The 25,162-nt window shown below is 63.4% G+C and overlaps 3 protein-coding genes across 3 annotated transcripts in view; 2 read left to right on the forward strand and 1 right to left on the reverse strand.

The window, feature by feature from the left end:
• Positions 1–4,376: 4,376 nt before the first annotated feature.
• Positions 4,377–16,602, forward strand: LOC141472205 (prominin-1-A-like). Its single transcript, XM_074159072.1, has 25 exons — positions 4,377–4,412; positions 5,520–5,670; positions 6,908–6,969; positions 7,175–7,380; positions 7,802–7,922; positions 8,056–8,119; positions 8,518–8,607; positions 8,888–9,078; positions 9,170–9,244; positions 9,556–9,619; positions 9,891–10,050; positions 10,300–10,452; positions 10,934–11,057; positions 11,216–11,307; positions 11,531–11,615; positions 11,722–11,865; positions 12,113–12,184; positions 12,399–12,488; positions 12,619–12,672; positions 13,929–14,009; positions 14,329–14,397; positions 14,494–14,583; positions 14,816–14,928; positions 16,148–16,165; positions 16,551–16,602. The coding sequence occupies exons 2-25, from the start codon at positions 5,541–5,543 to the stop codon at positions 16,600–16,602; spliced, it is 2,400 nt and encodes a 799-aa protein (XP_074015173.1). The 5' UTR covers positions 4,377–4,412; positions 5,520–5,540.
• Positions 16,603–19,431: 2,829 nt separating this feature from the next.
• On the reverse strand, positions 19,432–23,067 carry HPS6 (HPS6 biogenesis of lysosomal organelles complex 2 subunit 3). Its single transcript, XM_074159114.1, has one exon. It carries the CDS (start codon positions 23,065–23,067, stop codon positions 20,608–20,610), a length of 2,460 nt encoding a protein of 819 aa, XP_074015215.1. The 3' UTR covers positions 19,432–20,607.
• A 759-nt stretch (positions 23,068–23,826) lies between these two features.
• Positions 23,827–25,162, forward strand: part of ARMH3 (armadillo like helical domain containing 3) — a 156,592-nt gene continuing 155,256 nt past the window's right edge. The window contains exon 1 of the mRNA XM_074159007.1: positions 23,827–23,856. The gene's annotated coding sequence lies outside the window, so the exon portion shown is untranslated. The remainder of the gene's footprint in view (positions 23,857–25,162) is intronic.

The following is a 25,162-nucleotide window of genomic DNA, read 5'->3' on the forward strand; positions in this document are numbered from 1 at the left end:
AAAAAAAATGGGAAAAGCTCCCCCCTCCCGAGCCCCCTCGCCGGTTCCCCCCTCCCCACCCTGAGCCCTCTCACCCTGTCCTGACTTTTGTACAGGCTTCTTCTCTTGGGAGTCTCGTTTTATATCCAGTTCGGAGAGCTTCAAACCAAGGAGAGACTTTGCAGACTTCCTTTCTAATCCCTCCAGGGGCTGGGGGGGGCAGCCCCCCGCCTCCCTCCTCAATGTAAATCTTGTGTGCTGTTGTCCCCGCTCCCCCCCGCCCCCCCCCCCTCCCCTCGGGTTCGTGTACCTCGTGCTTGTACATTTCCGCGCTGTAGACAGTGTGTACGATACTGTTCTTTCAATGTGTTATCACTAGAGCAGGTGCCTCCATTGATGTTAGGGGAAACAATGAGAAAAATAATAATTTTTGGGGTTTTTTTGGTTTAAAAAAAAAAAAAAAAAGAAAAAAAAAAAAAATCCCTTCCAAGGCTTCTTCCAAGGAGAAGACAGGAGGTGCCGGGGGAGGGCGTTTGTGCTCACCAGTTCACCCCAGCAGCCTCCCAAGAGGGTTCTGGGGGGGGAGCCGGAGGTCGGGGCTGCCTGTGGGCACCCCACGGCCCGGCCCCGAAGTGGGGTTGCAGCGAGCGCTGCTGCGGGGGTGGCTGGGGTGGGGGGGACTGCCCTGGTGAGGGGGTATGTGTGTGCACGAGTGCGTGTGCGAGAGGTTTGTGTGTCTGTCTGTGTGTGTAAGGGGAGCCTGGGGCAGATGGAGCAGCCCTGCGGTTTGGGGGAGAGGGGGGGCGCACCCCACTCTCTCTGCCAGATCCCCCTCAGCTCCCCCCCCCCGGGGATCCCGCAGCACGTGTCGTGCTGCTCCGTGGGGCTGGGGGCTGGCCGGTGTCGCTGGGGGGCTGCCCCCCACGCAGGGGGCTCTGACTGCAGCAAGGGTCTCACCTGCACCCCGCATCTCGCCCACTCGTGGCTGAGACTGCAGGGGGTGGCTGAGCTTGGGGGGCTGACACCCTGTGTCCCCCCTCTTTCTGCTGTCCCTGGGGTCGGGCAGGGAGATGGGAGCCCCTTGGCTCAGCCCTGGCCTGATCTCAACCCCAAAATGCCTGAGAGACGCCTGCGTCGGCTCCTGGGCCCCTCCCCGGGCAGCCCGAAAGCGGAGGGCTCAGCCCCGCAGACCCCCAGCCACAGGCACGGGGGGGTCCCCACGGCCCCTTTGCAGGTGGGGGGGACACTCCCAGGTTGGGAGCCCGGTGTGGTGGGGAGGGGGGGGCTCTGCTTTGCAATTAAGGTACGATTGTCACCGCCACGCTGCTGGGCTCCCGTGGAGGGTGCGGAGCCCCTTGCTGCCCCCCCCCCGGGCACACTGTAATGCCTTTTTGTTTCTTTTTTTTTTTTTTTTTTTTTTTTTTTCTCCCTCCCCTCCATAGTTTGTGCCATTTATGAGTCATGTATGGTACCAATAAAACGACTTTTCGGTTTGAGGCTGTCCTGAGCGCTTATTTCTGAGCATGAGACCTGGCCAACGCAGGGCAAGGCAGAGGCGGGGGGGGTGTCCCCTTGTGCCCCCAGTGCCCTGGTGTGGGGTACGGGGACAGGGCTCGCCGTGCTCCCGGGACGGCGCTGGCTCGCCTCCGGCTGCTGGTTCCCAGCCAGGCCCCGGCCGGCTCCCTGCCACGCCATGGAAAGCAGAAATCCCAGCAAGGACAGAGCGCGGGGCTGCTGGGAAACAGCCCTGTCCCCGAGCCAGAGCAAACAAGCGGCTCGGGGCCTGCCCGGACACCAAGGTGATGGGCACGACCCCTGGGGAGCAGTGGGGGTGGTGTGGTCCTACCGTGGGAACAGGGCAGCAGCTGGGCAGCATGGAGGTGTCCTGGGGGGGGGGGGGGGCAAAGGAGCGACAGGTGACACCCCCCCCCCGGATGGGGGGACACAGCATTGGCCTCCATGGGGGCTACCCCAGTCTCCTTCCAGAAGCTGGGGGCCCCCAGTGCCAGCACTGGGGCCAAGATGCTGGTCCCCAGTTCCCTTAGAGCAGAGCAGATAGCTGCCCCCAGAGATGGCATTTTGCCATCCCCACTGGGTGGGGGGGTCTGGGGGCAGCTGGGTCCAGTGCAACCCCTCCTGGCCAAACGTGCAGGGCAAGGAGCCTGCGGCTGCAGGTGACGCTGGTGCGGGGGCAGATCCTGCAGTAATGGGGCAGGAAAAAGGGATGGGGAATTCGGGCTCTTAAAATGGGGCTGATGCAGTGGAGGGTGGGGGCAGGATGGGCCCGGGTTGACATCTGCGCTGAGGGGTGTCACCTCGCCATCCTTTCCCCTGGCAGGGCTGGAGTCGGGGGGGGGGCTGCAGGATACCTGCACCATGGTGGGAGCTCCTGGCTGGGCAGGTGGGAGCAGGGTGGCCCCGGTGAGCCCATGGCGTGGTGGTACCCCGTGCTGAGGTATCCCCACCCTCGCTCCTGACGTGCACTGAGCTCTGGCAGCCTCAGCGGGATGCCCTGGGCTGAAGGGTGGCAATGCCCTGCAGAAGCAGATCCTTCCATCGGTGAAGGATCCCGTGAATGCTGGGCCAGATCCTGCCCACACGCGGCCGTGGGAGCTGGGCAGACACTGATTTGGGGGAGTGCAGCACCCGGAGCAGCCACCCCATCCCATGCAGGGGCCCTGGTACCCAGCTCCGCGTGTGCCCCCTGCCCCTCGGAGGGCCCTGAGGCAACACTGTGGTTTCATAGATTCATAGATTGGTCCAGGCCGGAAGGGACCCCCAAAGGTCATCTAGTCCGACCTCCCCGCAGTCAGCAGGGACACCCCCAACTAGACCAGGTTGCCCAGGGCCTCGTCGAGCTTCACCTTGAATATCTCAAGGGAAGGGGCCTCAACCACCTCCCTGGGCAACCTGTTCCAGTGTTCCACCACCCTCATGGTAAAGAACTTTTTCCTAATATCCAATCTAAATCTCCCCTTCTCCAACTTAAAACCATTGCCCCTCGTCCTGTCACTGCAGGCCTTTGGAAACAGACCCTCCCCAGCCTTCCTGTAGCCCCCCTCAGGTACTGGGAGGCCGCTATGAGGTCTCCCCGGAGCCTCCTCTTCTCCAGGCTGAACAACCCCAGCTCCCTCAGCCTGTCCTCATAGGGGAGGTGCTCCAGCCCCCTGATCATTTTGGTGGCCCTCCTCTGGACCCGCTCCATCAGGTCCATGTCCTTTCTATATTGAGGGCTCCAGACCTGCACACAGTGCTCCAGGTGAGGTCTCACCAGAGCAGAGTAAAGTGGCAGAATCCCCTCTCTGGATCTGCTGGCAACGCTTCTTTTGATGCAGCCCAGGATGGGATTGGCCTTCTGGGCTGCGAGAGCACATTGCCTGCTCATGTCCAGCTTCTCCATTCTTCCAGCTTCTTGGTGTTGAGGTCTGAGCTGGAAAACCCAAGGATGCCCATGAAAGCCTCAAACCTCCCTCCCCACATCAGCCCCAGCGCCGTGGGAAATTTGCTAAGCCCTTTATTTTATTCCTTTTTTTTTTTTTTTTTGTGGAGGGGTGCACCTGTGTCCTCCACTGCTCTGCCCTGGTGCCGGTGCTGAGCCGGAGGGTCCCCCACAGCCCCCCTGGCACTCTGCATGGGCCAAGCCAGAAGGAAAAGCCAAGGTGGGGCTGCCTTCCTCCCCGTGCCACCTTTGCCCGAGGTCACGGAGAGTAGTGACGCCTGCTTGTGCGAGGAAAGTTAAGCAGTAACCTGGGAAGTGGCAGCCAGCAAGCCATCGGCGCTGGGGGGGCCGGGGAGCCCGGCCGTGCGGGTACGGCTCACCCAGACCCCCCGCTGGTGCCCCTCCAAAAAGCACATGGTGCCCCATGCAGGGACACGGGGCCGGGGCCAAGGACCATGGTGGGGGCACTGGTTGGCCTGGGGGGGATGGTGGGGAGGTGCAGGGCTGAGGGCGGGCACGGGTGCAAGGTGGGCAGCGTGAGGGGCTCTGGGCGTGGAGGCTGTGGCTGGGTGGGCTGCTGGAGGGGCCAGAGGGGTGGGCTGCTGGAGGGGCTGGTTCTCTGTGGGGCAGAGAGGGAGCATCACCGGGGCATGGGGCAGAGGGGCTGGGGGCAGTGGGGTCTTCCAGGCGGGACATGGCAGGAGCCGGGGACTCTGGGGACAGATGCAGGATGTCAGGGTGGGATGGGGCAGGAGCAGGGGTCCCCCCCGAGGGCTGAGGGCGCAGAGGCGGGGGCCGAGGCGGCCGCACGCCCCGGGCAGACCCCGGGGGGCCGAGGCGGAAGGGGCGGCTCCGTCCAGCCCTGCCCACCCCTCCCGGGGCCGCCCGCCCCGCTGGCTCGGTACGGAGCCGAGCCCAGCCCGGCCGGAGCAGGGAGCTCCCGCCGCCGCCCGCCGGGACGCGACCCTCGGGGCACCCGCCCCGCGCCCACCGGGTGCGTCCGCGGCACAACCGGGAACGACCCCAGACATCCCCCCGTCCCCCCCCTCCTCTGGCCCCGGAGCGCCGGCGGGATCCCGGGGGTTAAGGATCCCGGGGGTTAAGGACCCCGGGGCGGTGGCGGGGGCAGAGCCACGCGTGGCTCCCGGGGCGTGGGAGAGCCCCTCGGCGGGCGGGGAGGGGGGACGGAGCCGGGCAGGAGCGGGCGGACACGCAGCCTTGGAGGAAAAATGCCATCTGGGGGTCCCTGAGGCTGCACCCCGCTTGGGGGGGCTTGAGGTGCCTGTGGAAAATGCCGAGTTCGCTGCAGCGTCCCGTTTGGGAAGGTTTTTGTGGGGTTTTTTTTTGGGGTTTTTTGTTTTTTGTTTTTTTTTGTTTTTTTTGTTTTTTAAATGCGAAGCCTGGTTTCTGTGGCCAGAGCCGGTTCGCAGCGACTCCGGGGTGGGTCCCAGCGCACCCCATCCTGAAGGGATGCCGCCGGTGCTGGGGTGGAGCAGGCGGGATGGCTGCCCTGGGGATCACCACGGGTCACCCAGCCCCTGAGTCCGGTTGGGAGGAAACCAGAAAGGAGGAAAGCAGGAGCTCTGCGGAGCCCGAGGAGAGGGGTTTCTCCCCAGTGCCCGGGTTGGGACAGGTTGGTGGTGACCCTGACCCAGGAACGGAGAGGTGGCCCGGGGTGGCCGGGTGCCAGGGGCAGGGTGGGGTGATCCCGGCATCGCCGCCTTCCCCCGCAAGCGGCTTTTCAGCAGTCTCAGCTGAAACTTAAACAAACCATAAAGCCCGGGCGCTGGCACTGTGCGGCTGGGCCCTGCGGCAGACGTGGGTGCACAGAGGTGCCGGAGGACAAGGTAAGCGCTCCATCTCCATTTCATCCTCCGCAGCCCCTCTGGTCCCTCGTGGGCACTCCTGCCTGGCCCCCCACTCTGCTGCTCCCAGGACTCCCCATCCCACCTCGGTACTCTCCCAAAGCTCTTTCCTTCCGGGCAGGAGCTGGCAGGTGCTTGATTTTTTTCTCCCCTTATTTCCTGCTCGGAGGCAGAAGGCAGGGCAGGCTGGGTGGCCCTGTGCCCCAACGACACCGACAGCCCCTCTCTGTGCCCAGGTGCCCACCGGAGCCACCGCGATGGAGCTGGGGAACATCTCACAGCCCATGTACGGTCCCGGCCCCGAGGCGCCGGGGAGCAGCACGCCTGGCCTGGTGGGGATGGTGCATGGCTTCCTGCGGCTGGTACAGCCCAACGCCCTGCCCATAGGTGGGTGCACGGCGGTGGGGGGCTGGCAATGGGGTGGGGGAGCTGCTGAGAGCTGCAGGGTCCCAGTTCAGGCTGAGCCCTCCTGCACTGGTCACTGTCTATCCAGCATTTAAATGCCGGGGTGCTCGGTTAGGAGGGCCGTGGTGGGGGGAAAGAGAGTGGGGTCCCCGAGGACCGCCAGCTGTGTCCCATCACCACTGCGTGGCAGTCTCAGGCGGGCCCTAGGACAGGCTTTGGTGGCAGTGCCACCTTGCAGAGTCCTGCCCCATCCTCCCTCCCGGTATCTTCGTCCCAGGCCCCCAACACAAGATGCAGATCAGACCCCGCGCTGCCTGCGAGTTTGGGGGTCCTCGCCTGGCTTGCAGCCCTCTGTGCTTGCAGGGGACAAGCCGTGCCGAGGCAGGACCTAGCTTGGGGCCACCAAGAGCAGTGTCCCAGCGCCTGCAGGGCAGCGCTGCAGGCATCCCCTGCGCACCCCCTGCTTGCCAGCGCTCGCCCTCCCTCCTTCACCTCCGAGGGGATGTGTCGCTGGCGCCGAAGCCCCGAAGCGGCTGCAGGTCGGCACGGGTGATGCCAGGACCCTGTGGCTGCTCGATGGCCACCCAGGGCACCGCTCTGGCCCCTGACACTTGTGCTTCCTCCTTCGCTGGGCTCAGCCCCTGCTCGCCAGCAACTCACGGGCAAATGTGTGGCTGGCAAACAACGCGATGGCTTTGTGGCCTTGTTTGTGTCACGCAGATACCAGGGTACAGTCACGCAGCACCCTGTGCCAGCACGGCTTGTAAAGAGGCCATGGTGCATGGGCAGGGCAAGCCTTGGGGGTGAAAGCGGCTGTGGGGTGGTGGGACTTTACCCCAGTGCCCATGCCACGCTGACAGCGCTGGCCGAGTGTCTGCTTGGGGCTGGGCTGCAGGAGGTGGTTGTTAGAGCATCCCCCTCTGAGCCTACCTCTGGTGCCCAATGAGGTGAGGATCTCCTTGTTCCATGGACCCCTGAGAGCACAGGGGCTGGCAGTGCTTTTCCTGGGTGCAAAAGGGCTGTGTGACGCGATGGCCGGGGGGGGCCAGCTGGAAGGGAGAAACATGCCATGCTCTCACAGCCACTCTGAGCCACAGCGCCGGAGGTGATGCTCGGTGCTGGGAGCCCCTCTCTGGGGTGAGCAGGGTGTGGGACCCTCCTGGGAAGCCCCCCAGGGCCCAGCACCTGCTCACAGCTCTCTCCACTCCTTGTTCCCCAGATCTGATTGCAGATTTTGTGCAGCCCCAGAATGAGGGGGCCACCAAGGAAAAAGTCCAGGAGGTGAGTGGGCAGCCGGGGCAGGGACCCAGCAGCCCCAGACCGCCACAGGCTGGGGGATACTGGTGGGTGCTGCTCCGAGGCTGAGCCTCAGGTACTGGGCAGCAGCCAGGGGAGATGTGCAACCCCCTTGTCCTGCCCCGTGGGGAGAGCTGGGGAGCCTCCAGGGGCCCCGGTGTTATGCTGCCTCTCATTCTTCCTCTACCAGCTGCTGCTCTACGAACTGGGTTTCCTGGTCTGCATGGCCATCGGGCTCCTCTTCATCATCCTCGTGCCCCTGGTGGGATGCTGCTTCTGCTGCTGCCGCTGCTGCGGGAACTGCGGGGGCCGCATGTACCAGAAGCAGGGTCGGCACACGGGCTGCCGGCGCCGGGCGCTTTGGGCCTCCGTCCTGCTGGTCTCGGCTCTCCTCCTGTGAGTGCGCCGGCCGGGAGGCTCCGGATGGGACCCGAGGGCGGGTGGAAACGCCGGCGCTTGGCCGGCCGTGCCAGGAAGCTGCCATTGTTCACAGGAGCAGATCCCGGTGTGGCAGGACAAAAGGGAGGAAGCAGCGGCGGTGGGGAGCTGGCCCTGGGGGGCTGCACACTGGCACGGTGCAGACCCTTCCCGACAGCTTCACCGCAGGGAAATGTGGGTGCACCAGGCACGGGGCTCCCCTGAGCCTCAGTTTCCGTGTGCCTCCTCTCTGGTCCCGTGGTGGTACGCAGGGCACTTGCTGGGATGCTCTGGAAGGGCGTGCTCCAGGTGGTGTGGGTGGGTTCAGAGGGTCCTGGGCGGGGGGGGAGCATCAGGACTGAGCTCCCCACCCGCTGACCCGGCCACCCTTCCCTTGCAGGGCTGGTGATGTCTGTGCCTTCGTCAGCAACACCCGCTTCTCCCAGGCCGTGCGTGGCACCTTCCCCAATGTCAACAACACCCTGGACGATGTCCACACTTACCTGGCCTCCATCCCCAAGGCACGGCTGGTCCCCCCGCCCCGTCCGGGGTGCCTGATGGGGGGCAAAGAGCCCCCCTGGGGAAGGGTGACGGTGGGGCTGGAGGTGGGGAAGGGTGCCCACCTGCACTGACACCCCATCTCTGTCCCTGCAGCAAATCAATTTTATCATCGACAGCAGTGACGTCCCGCTGGGCCGCGCCAACAGCAGCCTCCAGGGTGAGGGTGTGCGGCAAAGGGGAGACTGAGGCACCCTGGGGTGCTTGGGGAGCGGGGGTGGCAGGGGGTGCTGCAGATGGTTGCTGACCCCTGGGGGCCACTGGGCTGGTTCTTATGGGAATGTCTAAAGGGTTTGGGTCTAATGTCTAATGGGTTTGAGGGCTCCTTCAGGCTCCCACTCTGCTCCAGCTGCTGCTTGCCCCCATTCCAGCTCCCCTCTGGGAGGGTGATGCAGGTGTTGGCAGGATGGGAGGGGGTCCCTCTCTGCCCACCTCGCCTGGAGAGTGGGTGTGGGATGGGGTCCTAGGAATGACCAGTGCAAGCCCTGGGCTGTTCAGGGCAGCCTGGTCTTGCTGCCGGAGATCCCGTCGTTGACATCATCTCTCCCATCTCCACAGACATCGGGCCCAACTTGGGCGGCATGATTATCTTGAGCATCAGGAGCAGCACGGATGGGGCTCTGGGGTCCCTCCAGAGCCTCTTGCAAGGTAGTTGCCCCATCCCTGGGGGGCTGGCATGGCCTTGGAGGGGATTCAGGGGGATGCTGGGGCAGGTGCATGCCTGGGGGCCTCCAGCAGGATTGGGTAAGTCCCCCAGGGAGGGAGGTCCATTCGACCACTCCAGCCCCAGCCTGGAGCAAATGCTGGGATTTTGACAGGGGTCCCTCTACGTTGCATTTTTTGGATGAGTCCCCAAGGCTCAGCTGGGTGAGCACAAGCCCCCGCCGTGCTGGCAGGATGAAGCCTCAAGCCCCCGCTGTCTCCCCAGGGATGGAGGCGCTGGCGGCCGCCTTCGGCAACATCACCAGCGCTCGCTCGCGCCTCGAGGAGCTGCAGAGCAGCTACAGCCAGCGGCTGGGCAGCCTGCGGGACAGCCTCCACAAGACCCTTCAGGACTGCGGTGACCCCTGCGGCAGCGTGTCCCTGGACGACCTCGCCTTCAGCACCAACTTCAGCACGGTGAGGAGGGGCAGGGTGCGAGGCGAGGGGTCCCCCACAGCCCCCTTTCCCAGCCCCCCACACCCCCCTCACCCCAGGCTCGTCCCCACAGATCCCCAGTGTGAAGCAGCAGCTGGAGGCACTGGATGATGTGTCTGGCTCCAACATAACGTCGGATTTAGAGAAGGTAAGGGATGCGCCCTGCGCCCAGGCTCGGGGCTGGGGGCTGCTGGGGCTGTGCTGCGAGGAGGTGGCTTGGGAAGAGCCCCGCCAGGAGTTGTTCTGTTGTTTGGAGGGATGTGCTGGTGGGAGGTCTGCCTCAGACGGAGCCTGCCCACTGTCCCCACCGCTCCCGGGCACTGGCACGGTCAGGGCTGGATGCTGGGGGGAGCCTGGCTGTCCTGTGCCACCGGGATCTGGTGATGGAGGGGATGTGCTGCTCAGCCCTGGGCTGCAGGCTGGGATGTGAGCTGTACACTGTGTCCCCCCTGCACGCAGGTTAACAGCACACTGGAGAGGACCCCTGCCAAGGTGCAAGAGCAGTCCCGGGAGGTGGTGACAAGTAAGCAGGGCTTTGTGCCCCGTGTGCCGAATTCCCCCACTCCCAGGTCTCCATATCCCATCCTTGCCTGGAGACCTCCCCTGCTGCCACCCCACAGCCCGCAGCCCTGGCTGTCCCCAAGTCCCCATGTGCTATCACGCTGATGCCATCCTTGACCAAAGCCACCCCTTTCCCACCCTCTCCCAGTTCCTGCTGCCCCAGGCTCACCTGCCCCAGAGGAGCAGGACCTGGGCAGCAGTTCACAGCATCAACCTGACCCCATCCCCTGCAGAGACCCAGGACCAGCTGGGCCTCATCAGGCAGGAGATCAGGAGCTTGCAGGAGGAGTTGCCGCTCCTGGACGTGGAGGAGAATGTTGGGGCCGTTGTGGGCAATGCTACCTCGGTGCTGGAGCACTACAGGGAGCCGATCATCAGCTTGGATGGGCTCAGGTTAGGCGAGGGGCTGCTGCATCCCCCTGCTCCCTTGTCTGGAGAGGCTCAGGCTCTTGATCCTCTGGTTTCTGGAGCTGGGGGCTTGCTTGGTGGTGGGGGTGTGAATGCAGGGTAGCCAGAGATGGGCCTTGCAGCCACCCGTGCCCCTTCTTTACCAGGATGCCTGGGGGCTTTTTCCTCCCCAAGAAGGCAGCTGGTGGGATGCCAGGTCCTGCTGTCTGACTCTTGCCCCTCCTCTTGCCCCAGGTGGAGCATCTGTGCCCTCCTGTGCTGCATGGTGCTGCTGGTGGTCCTCTGCAATGTCTTCGGGCTGCTGCTGGGGCCCCTGGGGCTGAAGGAAAGCGTGCTGCCCACGCAGCGCAGCAGCCTCTCCAACGCTGGCGGGAACTTCTTCATGGCGTGAGGCTCCCTCGGCTGCCGAGGACACATGGGGAGCGGTGGGATGGGTGGGCAGGGCTGGCTTGGGGCTTGCTCCAGCTGCTAAATCATCAAATTCCTATGGCTTAGTGGCCTGCCCCGTGGCAACTCACCGTGCAGGTGGTAAACGCAAGGGTAAAACATGGTGTTGGTGAAAGGCGTTCAATCGGAGCCCCTTCGTCCCTTGCTGGCGGGGCCCTGGCAGTGTGTGCGTGGTCCTGTGGCCCTATGGGCGGGTGGTGGCTTGCAAAGCTGGGGAAGCTACGCCGGGGTCTGAGCCTGGCTGTGCCTGGGGGCCGAAGGCAGAGCAGAGACATGCTCTTGGGAATGGTGGTGCTTCCCATCGTTTCTGGGGGGGCAAGGGGTGGGCAGGCTCTGAGCTCTGCGAGCTGGAGGCAACGCTATCTATCGTCAACGCCGGGGCATGGGGCCTCGGGTGCCGATGGTTTCTCTGTCCTGGCAGAGGGGTTGGCTTCAGCTTCATTTTCTCCTGGCTGCTGATGCTGCCGGTGCTGGTCACCTTCGTGCTGGGGGGGAACATCTACGTGCTCGTCTGTGAGTCCTGGCGCAGCCAGCAGCTCTTCCAGGTGAGGTCCCCATGGGGAGACACCCCTGCCCAGAGCCACTGCCACCTTTCTGAGGGCTGCTGGTGGAGCAGAGGCAGCGCTGCCTGGTTTGGGGTGCTCTTGCCAGGCGTCCTGCCCTGCCCTGTGTCTGGTTTCTTCATCTTCTCCCTTGCTCTCAGCTCCTGGACACCCCGGGCCTGATCCCTGGCTTCAACCTGTCGGAGCTGCTGGGCCAGGAGGGTGGCACAACAAACTTCTCAGAGATGTACAGGTGGGTCCCGGTTCCAGCATAGTGGTTTTGGGGAGGGGTACAGCTGCTTGGCGCCCCGGGGTGCTCATTGGGGTGGGAGCAGCTTGTGCTGCCTGCCCTGGCTGCGGGCAGGTGCTGATGCCAGGGAAGGAAGGAGGTGCCACTTGCCTGCGAGGGTGAGGACATGTTCCTGGGATGGGGTGGCCCTCACCTGCCTTTTCAACCCTGCGCTCTCCTCCTGCAGGCAGTGCCAGCAAAACGCTGCCCTGTGGCAAATGCTGCACCTGGACCAGAGTGTGTCTCTGGACGAGCTCTTGAACATCAGCCAGGTGAGTGCCAGGGTCTAGGGGGCAGAGCTGGGGGCACAGGGCTGGCACTGAGGGGACAGTGAGGGGCTGGCATTGTGGCCCATCATGGTTCTCCTTGCTCTGGCAGTATACAGGAGAGATCTCCACGGCCTTCGAGAAGGTGAACATCACCCTGAGCCCCATCTCCCTGCTCAGCCAGACGCAGAGAGGCTTGCTGCTGAACGCCAGCCAGGATGGGCAGCCCCCGGACTTCACCCCCACCCTGGAGCAGGTGGGCTGGTGTTGGGATGGAGGGGTCCAGATGTGTGTTGAGGGCATCCATTGCCCTCTTCCCTTTGCTGCCGTGGGAGTCCCACCACAGGCTCCCAGGGTCTCCCCTGTCATCCACGTCACCCCCTGGAGCAACTGGGCATCTCCATCTGGGAGGCCCTGGCTCCACTCTGCCCTGCAGGGATGGGGTGCAGCCCCGCTGTGAGCCCTATTCCACATTTTCATGGCTCTGTCTCTGCTTTTTCCAGCTGGATCAGAACATAACCCAGGGAAGCCTCCTGGATCTGGCCACAAAGCTGGAGCAGCTGGCAGACAAAGCGGTGAGAGACCATGGCAGCCCGGGGCCATGGCCACCCTGTCCCCACAGCCACTGGCTGCAGGGGCTCCTCCACAGACCTGCCTGGGTGCTGAGGGGAGGCGAGGCCCTTCACCCTTGTTGCCCAGCTCTTTCCTCCAACCCAGCCCTCCATCAGAAGGATGTGGTGGGGCTGGGACCCCGTGCCAGGGGGGCACTGCTGACTGCAGCTCCTCCAGGACATGGACGTGAAAGAAAAACTGAAGGCTGATGCTCGCAGTCTGAGGGAGCTGGACAAGGAGATGCAGAAGAGCTTCTCTGGGCTGCTGGTGAGCAATGCCGGGGCGGAGAAGGTCCTGGAGGTGCTGGCTTGGCCTCCCCCAGAGCTCGGAGACTGCTGGTGGGGTGTCAGCTGAGCCATGGGGTCTGTGCCTCTGACCCCCCTCTCTCCATTCCCAGCAAAGCCTGAAGGAGAACATCCACTTGGTGCAGAGCGGGGCTGCCCTGCTCGAGGTAAGCTGCACGGGGGGGCCTCCTGAGCACGCCCCAGTCAGGAGCACTTTGCAAAGCGCCCTTGAGGTCCTGCAGTGGAGATGGTGGGGGCTAACCTGCAGTCTGGGGGGCTGGTGGCTGCTGTGGGACTCCCCAAGCATTCCCACGGGGCAGGCTCCCTCCACCCAAGGCACCATGCCAGCGTGGCATGGGCACTGGGGTAAAGTCCCACCACCACACGGCCGCTTTCACCCCCAAGGCTCGCCCTGCCCATGCACCATGGCCTCTTTACAAGCCGTGCTGGCACAGGGTGCTGCGTGACTGTACCCTGGTATCTGCGTGACACAAACAAGGCCACAAAGCCATCGCGTTGTTTGCCAGCCACACATTTGCCCGTGAGTTGCTGGCGAGCAGGGGCTGAGCCCAGCGAAGGAGGAAGCACAAGTGTCAGGGGCCAGAGCGGTGCCCTGGGTGGCCATCGAGCAGCCACAGGGTCCTGGCATCACCCGTGCCGACCTGCAGCCGCTTCGGGGCTTCGGCGCCAGCGACACATCCCCTCGGAGGTGAAGGAGGGAGGGCGAGCGCTGGCAAGCAGGGGGTGCGCAGGGGATGCCTGCAGCGCTGCCCTGCAGGCGCTGGGACACTGCTCTTGGTGGCCCCAAGCGAGGTCCTGCCTCGGCACGGCTTGTCCCCTGCAAGCACAGAGGGCTGCAAGCCAGGCGAGGACCCCCAAACTCGCAGGCAGCGCGGGGTCTGATCTGCATCTTGTGTTGGGGGCCTGGGATGAAGATACCGGGAGGGAGGATGGGGCAGGACTCTGCAAGGTGGCACTGCCACCAAAGCCTGTCCTAGGGCCCGCCTGAGACTGCCACGCAGTGGTGATGGGACACAGCTGGCGGTCCTCGGGGACCCCACTCTCTTTCCCCCCACCACGGCCCTCCTAACCGAGCACCCCGGCATTTAAATGCTGGATAGACAGTGACCAGTGCAGGAGGGCTCAGCCTGAACTGGGACCCTGCAGCTCTCAGCAGCTCCCCCACCCCATTGCCAGCCCCCCACCGCCGTGCACCCACCTATGGGCAGGGCGTTGGGCTGTACCAGCCGCAGGAAGCCATGCACCATCCCCACCTGCTGGTGCACCCACATGCACCATCCGGTTACTGCTGGGAACACCACAGCTCAGAGGAGCTGTGCCTTGGGGACTGGTGCCGGGCACGGGGGGAGATGCGGGAACTTCACTCTCCCTGTCACACTGCTGAGAGCAGCTTTCATCCCAGGAACAGACAAGAACGGCACTGGACAAAGCCAGCGAATCCCAGGAGTTCCTGGACAGGGAGATGGCAAACATCATCAAGAACGTGAGCTCGCCTTGCCCTGCTGCTGGGCCACACAGGGGGGATGTGACTGGACCCCCCACACCAAGGTCTCCCTCTGTGCAGGGATGCCAAGCAACGCCTGGCTGCTTGTCCTGCCCTGTCACCTTCCCCGGGGGTCCCCTGCATCGCTGGGTACCCCCTTCCCTTATGGCACCCAGGGAAGGGACCGGGTTGGGGCTTGCCCCCTCATTGCTGCTGGGTTGAGGTTGTCTGGCAGCCTTGTTCTTAACACTGGGGGGGACATGGTCCATGGAGTGGGCTGGGGGTGCAGCATCTCCAGTCTCTGCTTGCTCACCCTCAGGAGACGTGGGCTTTCCTGGAGGAGCTGTTGGACTTCTTTGAAACCTATATCTCCTGGGCCAAAAGCAGTGTGAGTTGAGCTGTCCTCAGTGGGACGGAGGGAAGGGGAGGACAGGCTGCAGAGGTTTGAGGACACTGACACATCCTATTCACACCATGTCCCCAGCTGACAGAAGACGTGGCACGTTGCAAGCCCGTAGCTCAGACCCTGGATAACGTGGAGGCCATCACCTGTGACTACATCCTGGACTCTCTGGTGAGTGGGGGCAGTGGTGAGGTCCCCTTCTCCCCCTCACGCACAGGATGAGGGGTACCCATCTCTGTCCCAAGCAAGCAGGGCTCAGCATCTCCCCAGCAGATTGCTGTGGCTAAGGGCAAAGGCTGGGCTGCGAGAAGGGGTGGGTGGGGTGGTCTTCGGTGGGGCCTGAGAGCAGAAGAGGCTCTCCCAGTCGCTGTCTGGGCGCTGATGGCTCTCCTCCCACATCCAGAATGCCTTCTGGTTCAGCCTGGGCTGGTGCACCCTCATCCTGCTGCCCAGCATCATCCTGGCTGTCAGACTCGCCAAGTTTTACCGCCGCATGGACATTGCCGATGTCTACAGGTGAGGAGCTGTGTGCGCCCTGCAGCCACACTGCCTCTGGGGTGTCCCCAGCACACTGCAAAACGCCCCTTCGTGTGCCCCACGGCAGCCTGTGGGGCTGGCCCTACGGTAATGCAGGCTCGGGATGGGGCAGGAAGGTGGCTTGGGACCTTCAGCCTCTGAGAACGGAAATATTTTGGAGAAGAGCCTGGCTCTGCCCGCTCTGCAACCCTCCTTTGGGCAGCCGAAGGGGCATGTGACACCCCCACCCCCACCCCGAGAGGAAGGAGCCCCACTTGCCTGGCAGGGCTGCAGCCCCCAGCCTGGCTCTGGGGGGTCTGCCACCCGACTCGCTCCACTTTGCACCATTTTTTGTGCACTGCAGAGCCGGACGCCACACAGAAAGCGCCGCGCCGCACGGCTGGCGGCGTTGCCACGAGGGTGCAGTGCTCACTCGCACACCCACGGCTGCCGGCACCCCAGCCCCCAGGCCCCTTTCCCTGTCCCTCTGGGGACCTGTGTTAGCCCCACCGCCAGGCACAGCCGTGACCCCCCAGGGTACCGAGTGGTTCCCATTTGGATTTCCGACTGCTGAGGGCTGCAGCTTGGCCCTGCCGTGCCGTTTGCTGGGGGTTCCCATGCTCCAGGGCTGCAGCTTCCCAGGGGAGCCGGGGTTTGCAGCACCCCTGTGCCCCATCACGGCCCAGCCAGCCTTCCTCCCCCTGCCTGCCCCACTCCTCGCCCCGTGTCCCAACTCTCCTGGGACCCGCGCTGGGTTTGTATGGGGTGTGCGTGGGACGTGGCGCTGAGCCGGGCTGTGCCCTGCCTGCAGCGTGCCCCAGGTCCCCACCGGTGGCCCTGGTGCCTTTCAGTTCCCCCTGCAGCTGGTGGCTGAGCCGGCTGGAGACACGGGCTCAGCTGCCAGGGAAACTTGGGGAACTGAAATCATGGCACGAGGGAGCCATGTGCCACTGGGCCAGGGAGCGTGGGTCCCGCTCTGCCGGCCTGGGGAAGGAGCAGTGATGCTCAGGGGGCAGCAACATTCAGGGGGGCTGTAGGAGCCCATGCTCTGTGTCCAGATGGGGCAGCCGGGATGGAGGGGACCACAGCACCCTGCAGCCCCCCCGTGTCCTCATTGTGCACCCCAGGGAAGACCTTGTCCCACGGGGAGGTGCTGGGCTGTCTCAGGAGGCGTCTTCACGCCCCACTGACACTGTCCCCTCTTTTCTCTCTCTTCCAGGAATGAAGTCTTGGAGATGTAAGTAGCAGTGCCCGGTCCCTGTGTGGGGTGAGGGGCAGCTCCCGTGGCACGAGGGGGGACAGGGCACAGAGGGAGGGGGACGAGGAGGGGAACAGGGTGAGTGCAGGCCAAGGAGGGTGCTGGTACCAGGGAAGGACTGGGAAGGTGGGACCTGTGCATCGTAGACTGTTCTGGGGTCCCTCCATCATCTTCTCACACTCCTAAGTTTGGGGGTCTGCTGCTTCCAGCTTCCCCCAAGCTGCTGGGGTGGGGTCTCCGTACCTTCTCTCCTGTGGGGCTGGGTGACAGAGGTGGGATGATATTTGTCCATTCCAGTGAATCCCAAGCCGTTCCTTGCTCGCCTCTGTGGCTGGGGATGACATAGGTGACCTTGGTTTTGCAGGCCACCCGCCTTCAACTTGTACAAAATCCCTCGGCCAGCCACGAGGCATTAGCCCCTGGTGCCCACAGCACGGGCACGGAGGAGATGGACACGGCTGCTTCGTCTGCTGCACCTTCTCCCTGGGTGCTGGGGAGCAGGTTGGGACCCTTTGGCTGAAACCCCCTCCCCAATTCCCCTTCTGTAATGATGCCCCGGTGTATGTGTGGTGGGGGCTGCCCCTTGCACTGCCCCAGGTGGGACTTCACCCTCCCCAGACCCCGGGGGCTCAGGGCAGCTTGTGCTCTCCATGCCACCGCAGCCTGTGCTGCAGGCCAGCAGGAACTTGCTCACCCAGGCCCCTTGCTCGAAAAATGTGACTATTTATTTTTGCAGGGAGCCTGACTCTTTCCAAGGCTGTGATTTTTTTTTTTTTTTCTTTTTTTTTCTTTTTTTTGGTGTCAAATAATAAATGGGGTGTTTGTGTGCACTGCAGGCATGTGGCTGCGCTCTTCGCGTCTGCCTGTGATGGAAGGACACAGGAGTAGGAGCAGGGAGCCTTCCCCACTGCTGGCATAAGCTGGGGCTGTGCCTGGGACTAGAGGGCTCTTGCTGGGGGTCCCCAGGTGTGCTCTGCCCACAGCCTGACCTCGGAGTCACGACCCAGCCCGTGGGTCAATGCAGGACCACTGCTCAGCATCACTGGGGCTGGAGGACATCCCACTCACCGGGCAGCCCTTTGCACCCGTGGCTAGTTCCAGGTCCTTCCCTAGGAAAAGCCATGCCAAAAGTCTATGAGGTGTCCCCTTCCTCTTCCCCCCACTGGCAGATGGGCACTTCCCTGTGCCCTCCAGCGATCCTGCTATGTGTCATCTGTGGGTTTCCAGTTAGTTTATAGGGTGCCTGCAGCCCACACCTCCCTCCCTCTACTGGGTATGGTGACACGGGGACTTTCAGTGTCCATTCCTGCACGTCCCACACTGCTGCCTAGCACGGATGGGCACATGCACAGAGAAGCCAAGGGCAACCTGGTCTGTGGCCATGGTGGGGCGAGTGAAGGTGTCGCTTTGTGCTGCTCCTTGGCACAAGCACAGGGACCGTGCCCAAAGACGGGTCAGGCGCAGGGGACGTACGTGAGCTGCTTGACTCATTTCCTCCATCGCAAATTCCAAGTCTCTCTGGAGCGAGTGCCGGGGCCGAGCTGGCCAGCTCGCCCTCCGCTACGTGCATCTGCTTTATCGCTTTTTCCATTTGCCTTCAGATCTTCTAATCGCTATTTTTCCTTCAAGGCGTTATCTGAAGCTGCACCGGCCTTACCTCCTGCTATCTCCCCCCAGCACCCGTCCTGACCCCAGAGAGAGCCCCGCGCTTGCCTATCGCTCGGCTGAATCTGTCCTGTGTGGTTCCTCAGCCCCTGCTCCCCCGGCGATGCCCACCCTTTCTGGTCCTCAGGGCGGGATTTCCCGGCACCCCCATGGACAGCATTTAGCTGGTTTGTCTCCACTCGCTCTGTCTTTGCTCTCCCCCCACCCTAAACCCTCAACCTCCCGAGCTGTGACTGTTTTGTGCTTGTCTAGGGGCTGTGTGTGAAGGTTTTTGTCCCCAAGCCCCAGGCTGTCCCCACCACACAGCGTTTCTCCCTTCCTCTTCCCTCGCTGTGCCTCGGGGACACCAGCTGCTGGCTTCAGCTTCTGCTGGCTGGCTTCGGAGGCACTGCTCCTTCCCTGCTCAGCCTCCAGCCGTGGCCTTTTCCTTTGCAGAGCTAGCCCTGGGAGCCAGGAAGCTCGACTCTCCTTGTTCGCTGTGTCACTGTGGCCATCCAAACCCAGCCCTGGCAATGAAAATCTCCTCCCCAAATTACTGCACGGCCTTTGCTGCGGGGCTTGCTCTCAGGAGCTCCCCACCCAGCCCTGCCCCAGGGCAGCATCCCAGTCCCTGGAGCCGTGGCTCTGAGAGGGGCCTGGGTCCATCCTCCTCCTCCTCCTCCTCCTCCTGAGCAGCCCTGGGAGGCGGGCGAGAGCGGTGGCAGACGGGGCTAGGAGGTGCTGGGGGAAGAGGTGAGGACATTGCAAAATGCCCACGGTGGCTGCCCCCAGCTCTCCTGTCAGGCCAGGCTGCCCCCGCGCGCAGGAGCGGCAGCTGCCGGAATCCACTTCCCTTGCGTGGGAGGGAAACTCGCAGCACCCCACAGCCGCAGCACAAGCCTCGTCGATAGCCAGCCAGCCTCTAGGGAACCGTTGCAGCAGTTCCTCTTCCCCTTTGCCAGACTTTTTTTTTCCACCACAGGGACTTTCTGCAGCCGAGCCCTTGTCCGGGGGGAGGCCTCACCGCATCGTCACAGCCGTTTGACAAACCACGGTCCCTCCAACGGCAGCTCTGCCGCTGTGTGCCCAGGGCAGCAGGCTCCCACCAGGGCCAGACTGGTGCTCCCTGTTGCTGATTTTCCAGCCAGGAACAAAGAGACAAGTTGTAGCTCTTGAGGAAAAAAAAAAAAAAAATTCTCCTTTCCTCAACCTTACCCTGGGACCAGCCACAAGTCCCCCCAAAAGCCCAAATGGCCTTTGGGGGTTGCTGGTGGCACCAACCAGCTGCAGAGAAGATGGGAGCAAAGCCCAGGTAAATCTTCTTGCTCCCAGCAAGGTGTGGGCTTGCCTTTGCCAAACCGTGCACTGTCCGGGATGGCCCCTCTGGGATGGTGACCTGCCTGCCAGTGCAGAGTCCTGTCTCCATGGCTTCCAGCTGGATCTTCGAGCTCAGCACATCCCAGCAGTGAGCCATGCCGGGCAGGACCACGGCGAGTTGAGCTTGGCCACACTTTTCACCAGAAGCAAAACGAAACTCTCCTCCTTCTGAGGGTGTGCATCCTCACAACATCTACCACCACCCCAGCACTGCTTTTGGAACCTTTATTTTTAAAAGGAGTCTGTCTTCCACACTTAACCCCCCTCGGAAGAGGACTAATGCAGGTGAATCCCCCCATCCCATCCCATCCCATCCCAGCCAGGCTCTGCCAGCCCAGCAAGGCAAGAGATAGCTCCTTCACACCACAGCCCTGAACGCAGGGGCAAAGCCACCGCCAGGGTCTCTCTCCCGGAGGAGGGGGCCAGGCAGTGAGCACCGGGGAGGCCGGAACCTGGATCTTCCCGCAGGACTGCTCTCAAGTTACACTGACTTTGCAAACAGAGGCACAATATGAGCCAGACAACCCTGACAAAGCCCCTTTGTGAGCTAAGGGTAAAGGTAGAGGAGATGGGAAGAGAGGGCCTGGGCGTCCTGCAGCATAATCTAAGCTTCCACAAAGGAAAGGGAGAGGCAGGGCCAGCCCCAAGCTCACACAGGCTGCTGCCAGCTTCTCAGCTCAGAAGAGAGTTCGGGTGCCGTCTGGGATAGAGAGATAAGGGAATTAGGCTGCTCTCTTCAGCTAAGTAGCTGCAATCAGTCACAGCTACAGGACTGATCCCAGAGGAATTGCAGGGAGACAGCGTGCAGAGTGCTGCAGCTGCCAGTGCGTCTGCTGGGACCCCCAGTGCCACGGAGCTCGGCCACGCTGGCATTTAGCATCTGACTGAACCCAAAGCAGCAGGACTCAGAGACCCCACGGCAAGGAACGTGCCCAGTTTCTCACAGGCAGAGTTGGAGGCATCACCCAAAACACTGGGCAGAGAAGAGGGGAGGGGAGGGGGGGAAGGATTGTGTGTCCCCCTGCCCACCAGCCCACCACCACTCCTAGAGGATCAGGGAAGTTATAAAGGAGCCAAGCAAACCAAAAACCAAAGTGCTTTGAGCAGGGAGCAGTTCTGTAGTCCTGTAGTGCAGCCAGCACTTTCATCTGCAAATGCACCCGGCATTTGCTCCTCCGCTGGCGCACACGCGATTGCACTTGTTAGAAATAGCCAGAAAGGCTGCCCTGGCTTCAGATGAGATCCCCCAGCCCCCCAGCTCTTGGAGGTGCTGCCGCAGGGAGGCTTCAGAAAGGAGCAGGCTTCCATACTGCCAGGCAGGGCAGGATTTCCTAGGGCGGACGCGGCTTTCCCTTCCTCGTGCACTCAAGGCTTGGGATCCCGTTGTGCTTCCCCGCCCTTCACACTGTGTCACCCTGGACCAGTGCCGAGGGGGAGGAAGTCCTTCCCGTGGATGGCTGAGGGGTGTCATCAGCTGCTGCTTTTGAGGGGATCCTGTGCTCTCGGGGAGGGGTGGGAGGGGGGAAGGTGGGACTCTGCAAGGCATCGGAGTACATCTCGTCCTGGACGCAGGGACGCTGCACAACCCTTTGCAGCAGTGGCTTCAGCAAGCCTACAGTCAGCTGGTTCCCCTCGCTGGAGAAGGGCATTGACTCCTCCTGGGAGCAAGGGAGGTGCTGCAGGACCACGGTGAGGATGTCTGAGGCGGTGAGCTCAGCAGGGCACAGCGCCCACAGCGTCTCCAGATAAGGGTCCAGCTCCCGGTGCTGGGCAAACTCTGCCAGCAGCGTGGTGAATATCTCCTTGTTCAGCAAGGGGCTGAGCTTGGAGAACTTCTCTGCCACCTCCACCACCCGCTGCCACCGCTTCAGGCAAATGAGAAGGTGCAGAGCTTGCAGCACGGCCTTAGGCCTCTTGCTGCAGAGCAGTAGTTCGAGCTCCATCTCATCATCTGCCTCGCTGCGCTTGTTCTTCCTGGCCAGTACTCCCAGCGCTCTCTTGTACAGCGGCACCCGGCCCTCCGGGCCCTCCTTGCTGCTGTATGCCCAAGAGATGCTAACGTACTGCTGGGTCAGCTCCACAAAACTGGGCAGCCATTTGGGTTTGAACCTCAGGAAGGAGGCGCAGATGAGCTCAAAGAGTGGGACCACTCCATTCTGACCCACCTCCTCCTGCTGTGGCCCTCCCAGGACCTTCTTCCACACCTCCGGGGTGGCCCTGGCTACCAAGAGGCCATCCCCATTCTGCTGCAGCTGCAGGCAGCTCCTCGTAGCCTTCCAGGCAGCCTTGGGGAAGGAGGCAAAGACAGAGTTCAGGTAGGCCAAGTTGTCCTTGTCCATGTCAGAGTGCAGAACGCGGCTGACCTCCTGCTCTACCAGTTCCTCGCAGTAGCTTTCCACTTCGCTCTCTGGGGCACACACCACGCAGGTCTTGAGGAGTTCCAGGCTCATGTAACTCTGCAGCTCCAGGCTCATTGTGCCCAGCAGCTTGGCGTAAGTGTCTTGGAGGCCTCGGGTTGGCTTCTGCTTCTGGCAGAGGCTGTGCTGCAGTATGGCAGCGAGGGCCACAGGAGCCTGGAACACACCACCTTTCTTCAACTTCTCCACCGTCAGCTTGGAGCTGCTGAGGCTCCTCCTCTGGTAGTACCTGCAGGCCTCCTCGAACACCATCTCCACCAGGCACGGCTCAGGTCTGCTGCTGTCCTCAGGTCTGGAAAAGCTAAAGCTGTAGATGCCAGTCTGAGTGAGGAGCTGGATGCTGTCCTCCTCTCCCGGAGACTCCAGGAAATGCACCTCTTTCATGCTCAGGATTTTCTTCTCTATGAGCCTTCCGCTGTTCTGGTCAACAAGGTACAGGACCCCAGCCAGCACGCAGGCCAGGACGCTGCCAAAGGTCTTCAGCTGTACAGGACTTCCCTGGGCCAGGGGGCCCCCCTCCAGGTCAAAGACATGCCTCTGTGTTCCATCTGGCTCCACCATGTTCACAGCACCCTTCGTGCTCACCAGCAGCAGACCCCCACTGTTTGACACAGCGGAGGTGTGAATGTCCAGAGGTGCCAAACCTGAGAGCAGACCCACAGAACCAAGCAGGAGCTTCCTGAAGTCTGACTCGCTGCTGGAGCGTAACACTTTGCTGTGGATGAAGCCTGCAGAGGGGGCTGTGATGGTGAGCTTTGCCTTCTTGGGATGCCAGATGAGGAGGAATTTGGAAGTGGTGGCAAAGCTGGCAGTGGCAGGCACCAGGAAGATGTGCTGGGGGGAGGTCAGGACCTGGTACTCTGGGCTGTTGTGCAGGACTATCCTTAGGGTGCCCAGCCGCACGCCTTGCTCCCCCACCTCCAGAGCCCGGGTGCAGACACAGAACCTGAAGGCACACTTGCTCATGTCCGAGTGGGTATCCAGGGGAGGCCTCTCCTCACACCACACCAGGCTGGCTCCCTGGCTGCACACAGAGACGATTCGTGCCCGGGCACCCTGGCAGAGCTCCAGCGTCTGCAGCAGCTGCCAGCCCACGGCCACCATGAAGTGCCAGACCTCGGCCCGGCCGTGTTCCCACACGAGGGCCAGTGCCGAGGAGCCCAACGTCCCGGAGCTCTGCAGGAAGAGCAGTCCCACAAGGGCTGGCTGGGGCTGCTGCCAGTTCCTCTCCAGCTCGGCTCCACCGCTGCCGTGGCGCTGGAAGGCCACCACCTGGGGCTGGGGGGGCGGCCGGTTCTTCTGCAGGACCAAAAGGTGCTGCCCGTCGGGGCTGGACTGGACGTGGCTGGTCCCTTCTCCCTGGCGCAGCAGCTGCTGCAGCCAGTGGCCTCGGCTGAGGTCACTGAAGTCGGAGACCTGCCGCAGCATCCCGGCTGGCTTCATCTCGGGGCGCCCGCCCTGGTCACCGAGAGCACGCTCCAGTGCGAGCAGGGGCTCGGAGCTCCCGCTGCCATGGAGTTCGTTCCCCCCCCCCCCCGCCCCCAACCCCGCTCCCCGGGGTCTCTGCAGACCCTCCCACCCCCACGAACACCTCCTCCTTCCCCGGCGAGCCGGTTCCGCGGGCACCAACCCCCCGAGGTACCTCCCCGGACACCCGCTTCCCTCTAGGGGCACTCCCCGCTGCCCGCCTCCCCCGGCACCCGCGGGACCCCCCGTCCCGTCCCGCCCCGTCCCGCCGGGACCCCGCGGGGCCTACCTGCCGCGGCGGCTGCCTGCCGGGGCCGGGGCCGTGCCGGTGGCAGCCGGGCAGGACACGGCGCTGCGCAATCACGAGGCGGCGAGCTTCCGGGCAGAGCCGCGCCGCGCCGGCCCGGGCCGCCCCTCTCCTACTTCCGTCGCCGGTGCGGGGAGGGCGGCGGGGCCGCGGCCCGGGGGCGGCCTACGAGGGCCCGCAGGCAGAGGGGCCATTTTTTTTAGCCGGGTGGGAGGGTGGGTGTGTCGGTCTCCTGAGGGAGAGGCGAGCTCCGGCCGGCCCGGGGAGGAGCCTCCCCGCCGCTGCCCGCGGGAGGAGGCGGGGAACCGGCGAGGCGGCGGGGCCCGCTGCTGACAGCGCCCCCCGCCCACCCCGACTGTCGGCGGCGCTAGGACCGCGCGGCGCGGACCCCGGCAAAGCGCATGCGCGGCGCGGCCGGCGGCGCCTGCGCAGTGGTAAAGGGAACGGCTCGGCCGCAGGTAAGTGCTGGGGACCGGGGGGGGGGGGGGGGGGAGCGCAGACGGCCCCCCCACCCCGCGGGGCCAGGCCACGCCCCCCCCGCCCCTCCTGGGCGGTGGCCCCGGCCTGGGGCGGGGGGCGGCACCGGGGGCTCCGCCGCACCGGGGGGTGAGGGGGGGGTCCGCCGGCAAAGGCCGCCGAGGTACCCTCTTCCGGCGGCGGTGGGGGGCGGGTCTGCCGGGCCCGGCTCTCAGGGGAGCCTCCCTTGGGCAGCCGCTGCTGGGGACACCTCGCCGGCGGCGGGGAGCTCGGCCTGCTTTGCCACAGCCCCTCCCGCGGTCCGGTGGCCCCGGGGTGTCAGAGCCCTTCCCTGCCCGGCCGGCCCTGCCTGCGGCCTGGCCGCCTCCCGGAGCCTGGGGGTGGTTGTGTAGAAGAAGGAGAAGAAGGGTCTCTCTCCCCGCCGGCCCGCAGCGCTGGTGTTGGCGGTGACGAGGCCTCACCGCCGCCCCGGGTGCCTGGCAGTGGGGCCTGCCCCGCCTGAGGGGGCCTGGAGTTGCCCAACCCTTTGGGCTTTGCTGGTGCAGCTGCTCCTGGGCCACAGTGTCCTGTCCGCTGGCTGCTGAGAGGGTTTGGCTTCAAGAAAGCTCCCTTCTAGAAAAAGAACGAGCAGGGCATGTTCTTTTATCATTGATTATTATCTGGTTTACCTCCCTGTCCTCCAAGCGCTTCTAAATTAACCCCTTGTCTAACCAGATCTCATTTTAACAAAACCAAACTATCTGTGATCCTACCTTTGACAGAGAATCTGGTCGTTGGGGAGGAGCTGAGGGCTGGGGGTGCCACAGCAGGTCAGGCCTAAGCCCTGGAGGGGTTCAAGGCCAGGCTGGATGGGGCTTTGAGCAGCCTGGTCTGGTGGGAGGTGTCCCTGCCCAGGGCAGGGGGGTGGGAACTAGATGATATTTAAGGTCCCTTCTAACCCAAACCATTCTATGATTCTATGATCAACAAAGCAAAGGAGAGCAGTAAACAATGGTAAAGGAGCGGAAGCTTAAATTCCTACTGAAGGCAGGGGCAGGTTGCTACATAAGCAAGCTCGCAGCCTCAGTCAGAGCCCTGCTGCCTATGGAGCTGTAAGAAAGTTTGCTCGTGAGCAGAGACTGTAATCTGAATATGTAGTGAGAGCCAATTTGGGCTGAGCGGGTGGGTGAAATGTGCAAAGCAATAAGATAATTTGGATCAGGGCGATGTGCAGTGATTGCAGTGACACAGAAGTGTTACAAAAATTTTTAAGAGTTATTTTTGGGGGGGAAAATGGACATCACTGGT

This window comes from Numenius arquata, chromosome 15 (genome assembly GCF_964106895.1).
Source record: "Numenius arquata chromosome 15, bNumArq3.hap1.1, whole genome shotgun sequence".
NCBI lineage: Eukaryota > Metazoa > Chordata > Aves > Charadriiformes > Scolopacidae > Numenius > Numenius arquata.

Coding starts and splice junctions, on each gene's coding strand:
- LOC141472205 (XM_074159072.1), top strand. CDS start 5,541: ATGGAGCTGGGGAACATCTCACAGCCCATGTACGGTCCCGGCCCCGAG. Junction 8,120..8,517: donor CGCCAACAGCAGCCTCCAGG/GTGAGGGTGTGC, acceptor CCATCTCCACAG/ACATCGGGCCCAACTTGGGC. Junction 14,584..14,815: donor ACTACATCCTGGACTCTCTG/GTGAGTGGGGGC, acceptor TCCCACATCCAG/AATGCCTTCTGGTTCAGCCT.
- HPS6 (XM_074159114.1), bottom strand. CDS start 23,067: ATGAAGCCAGCCGGGATGCTGCGGCAGGTCTCCGACTTCAGTGACCTC.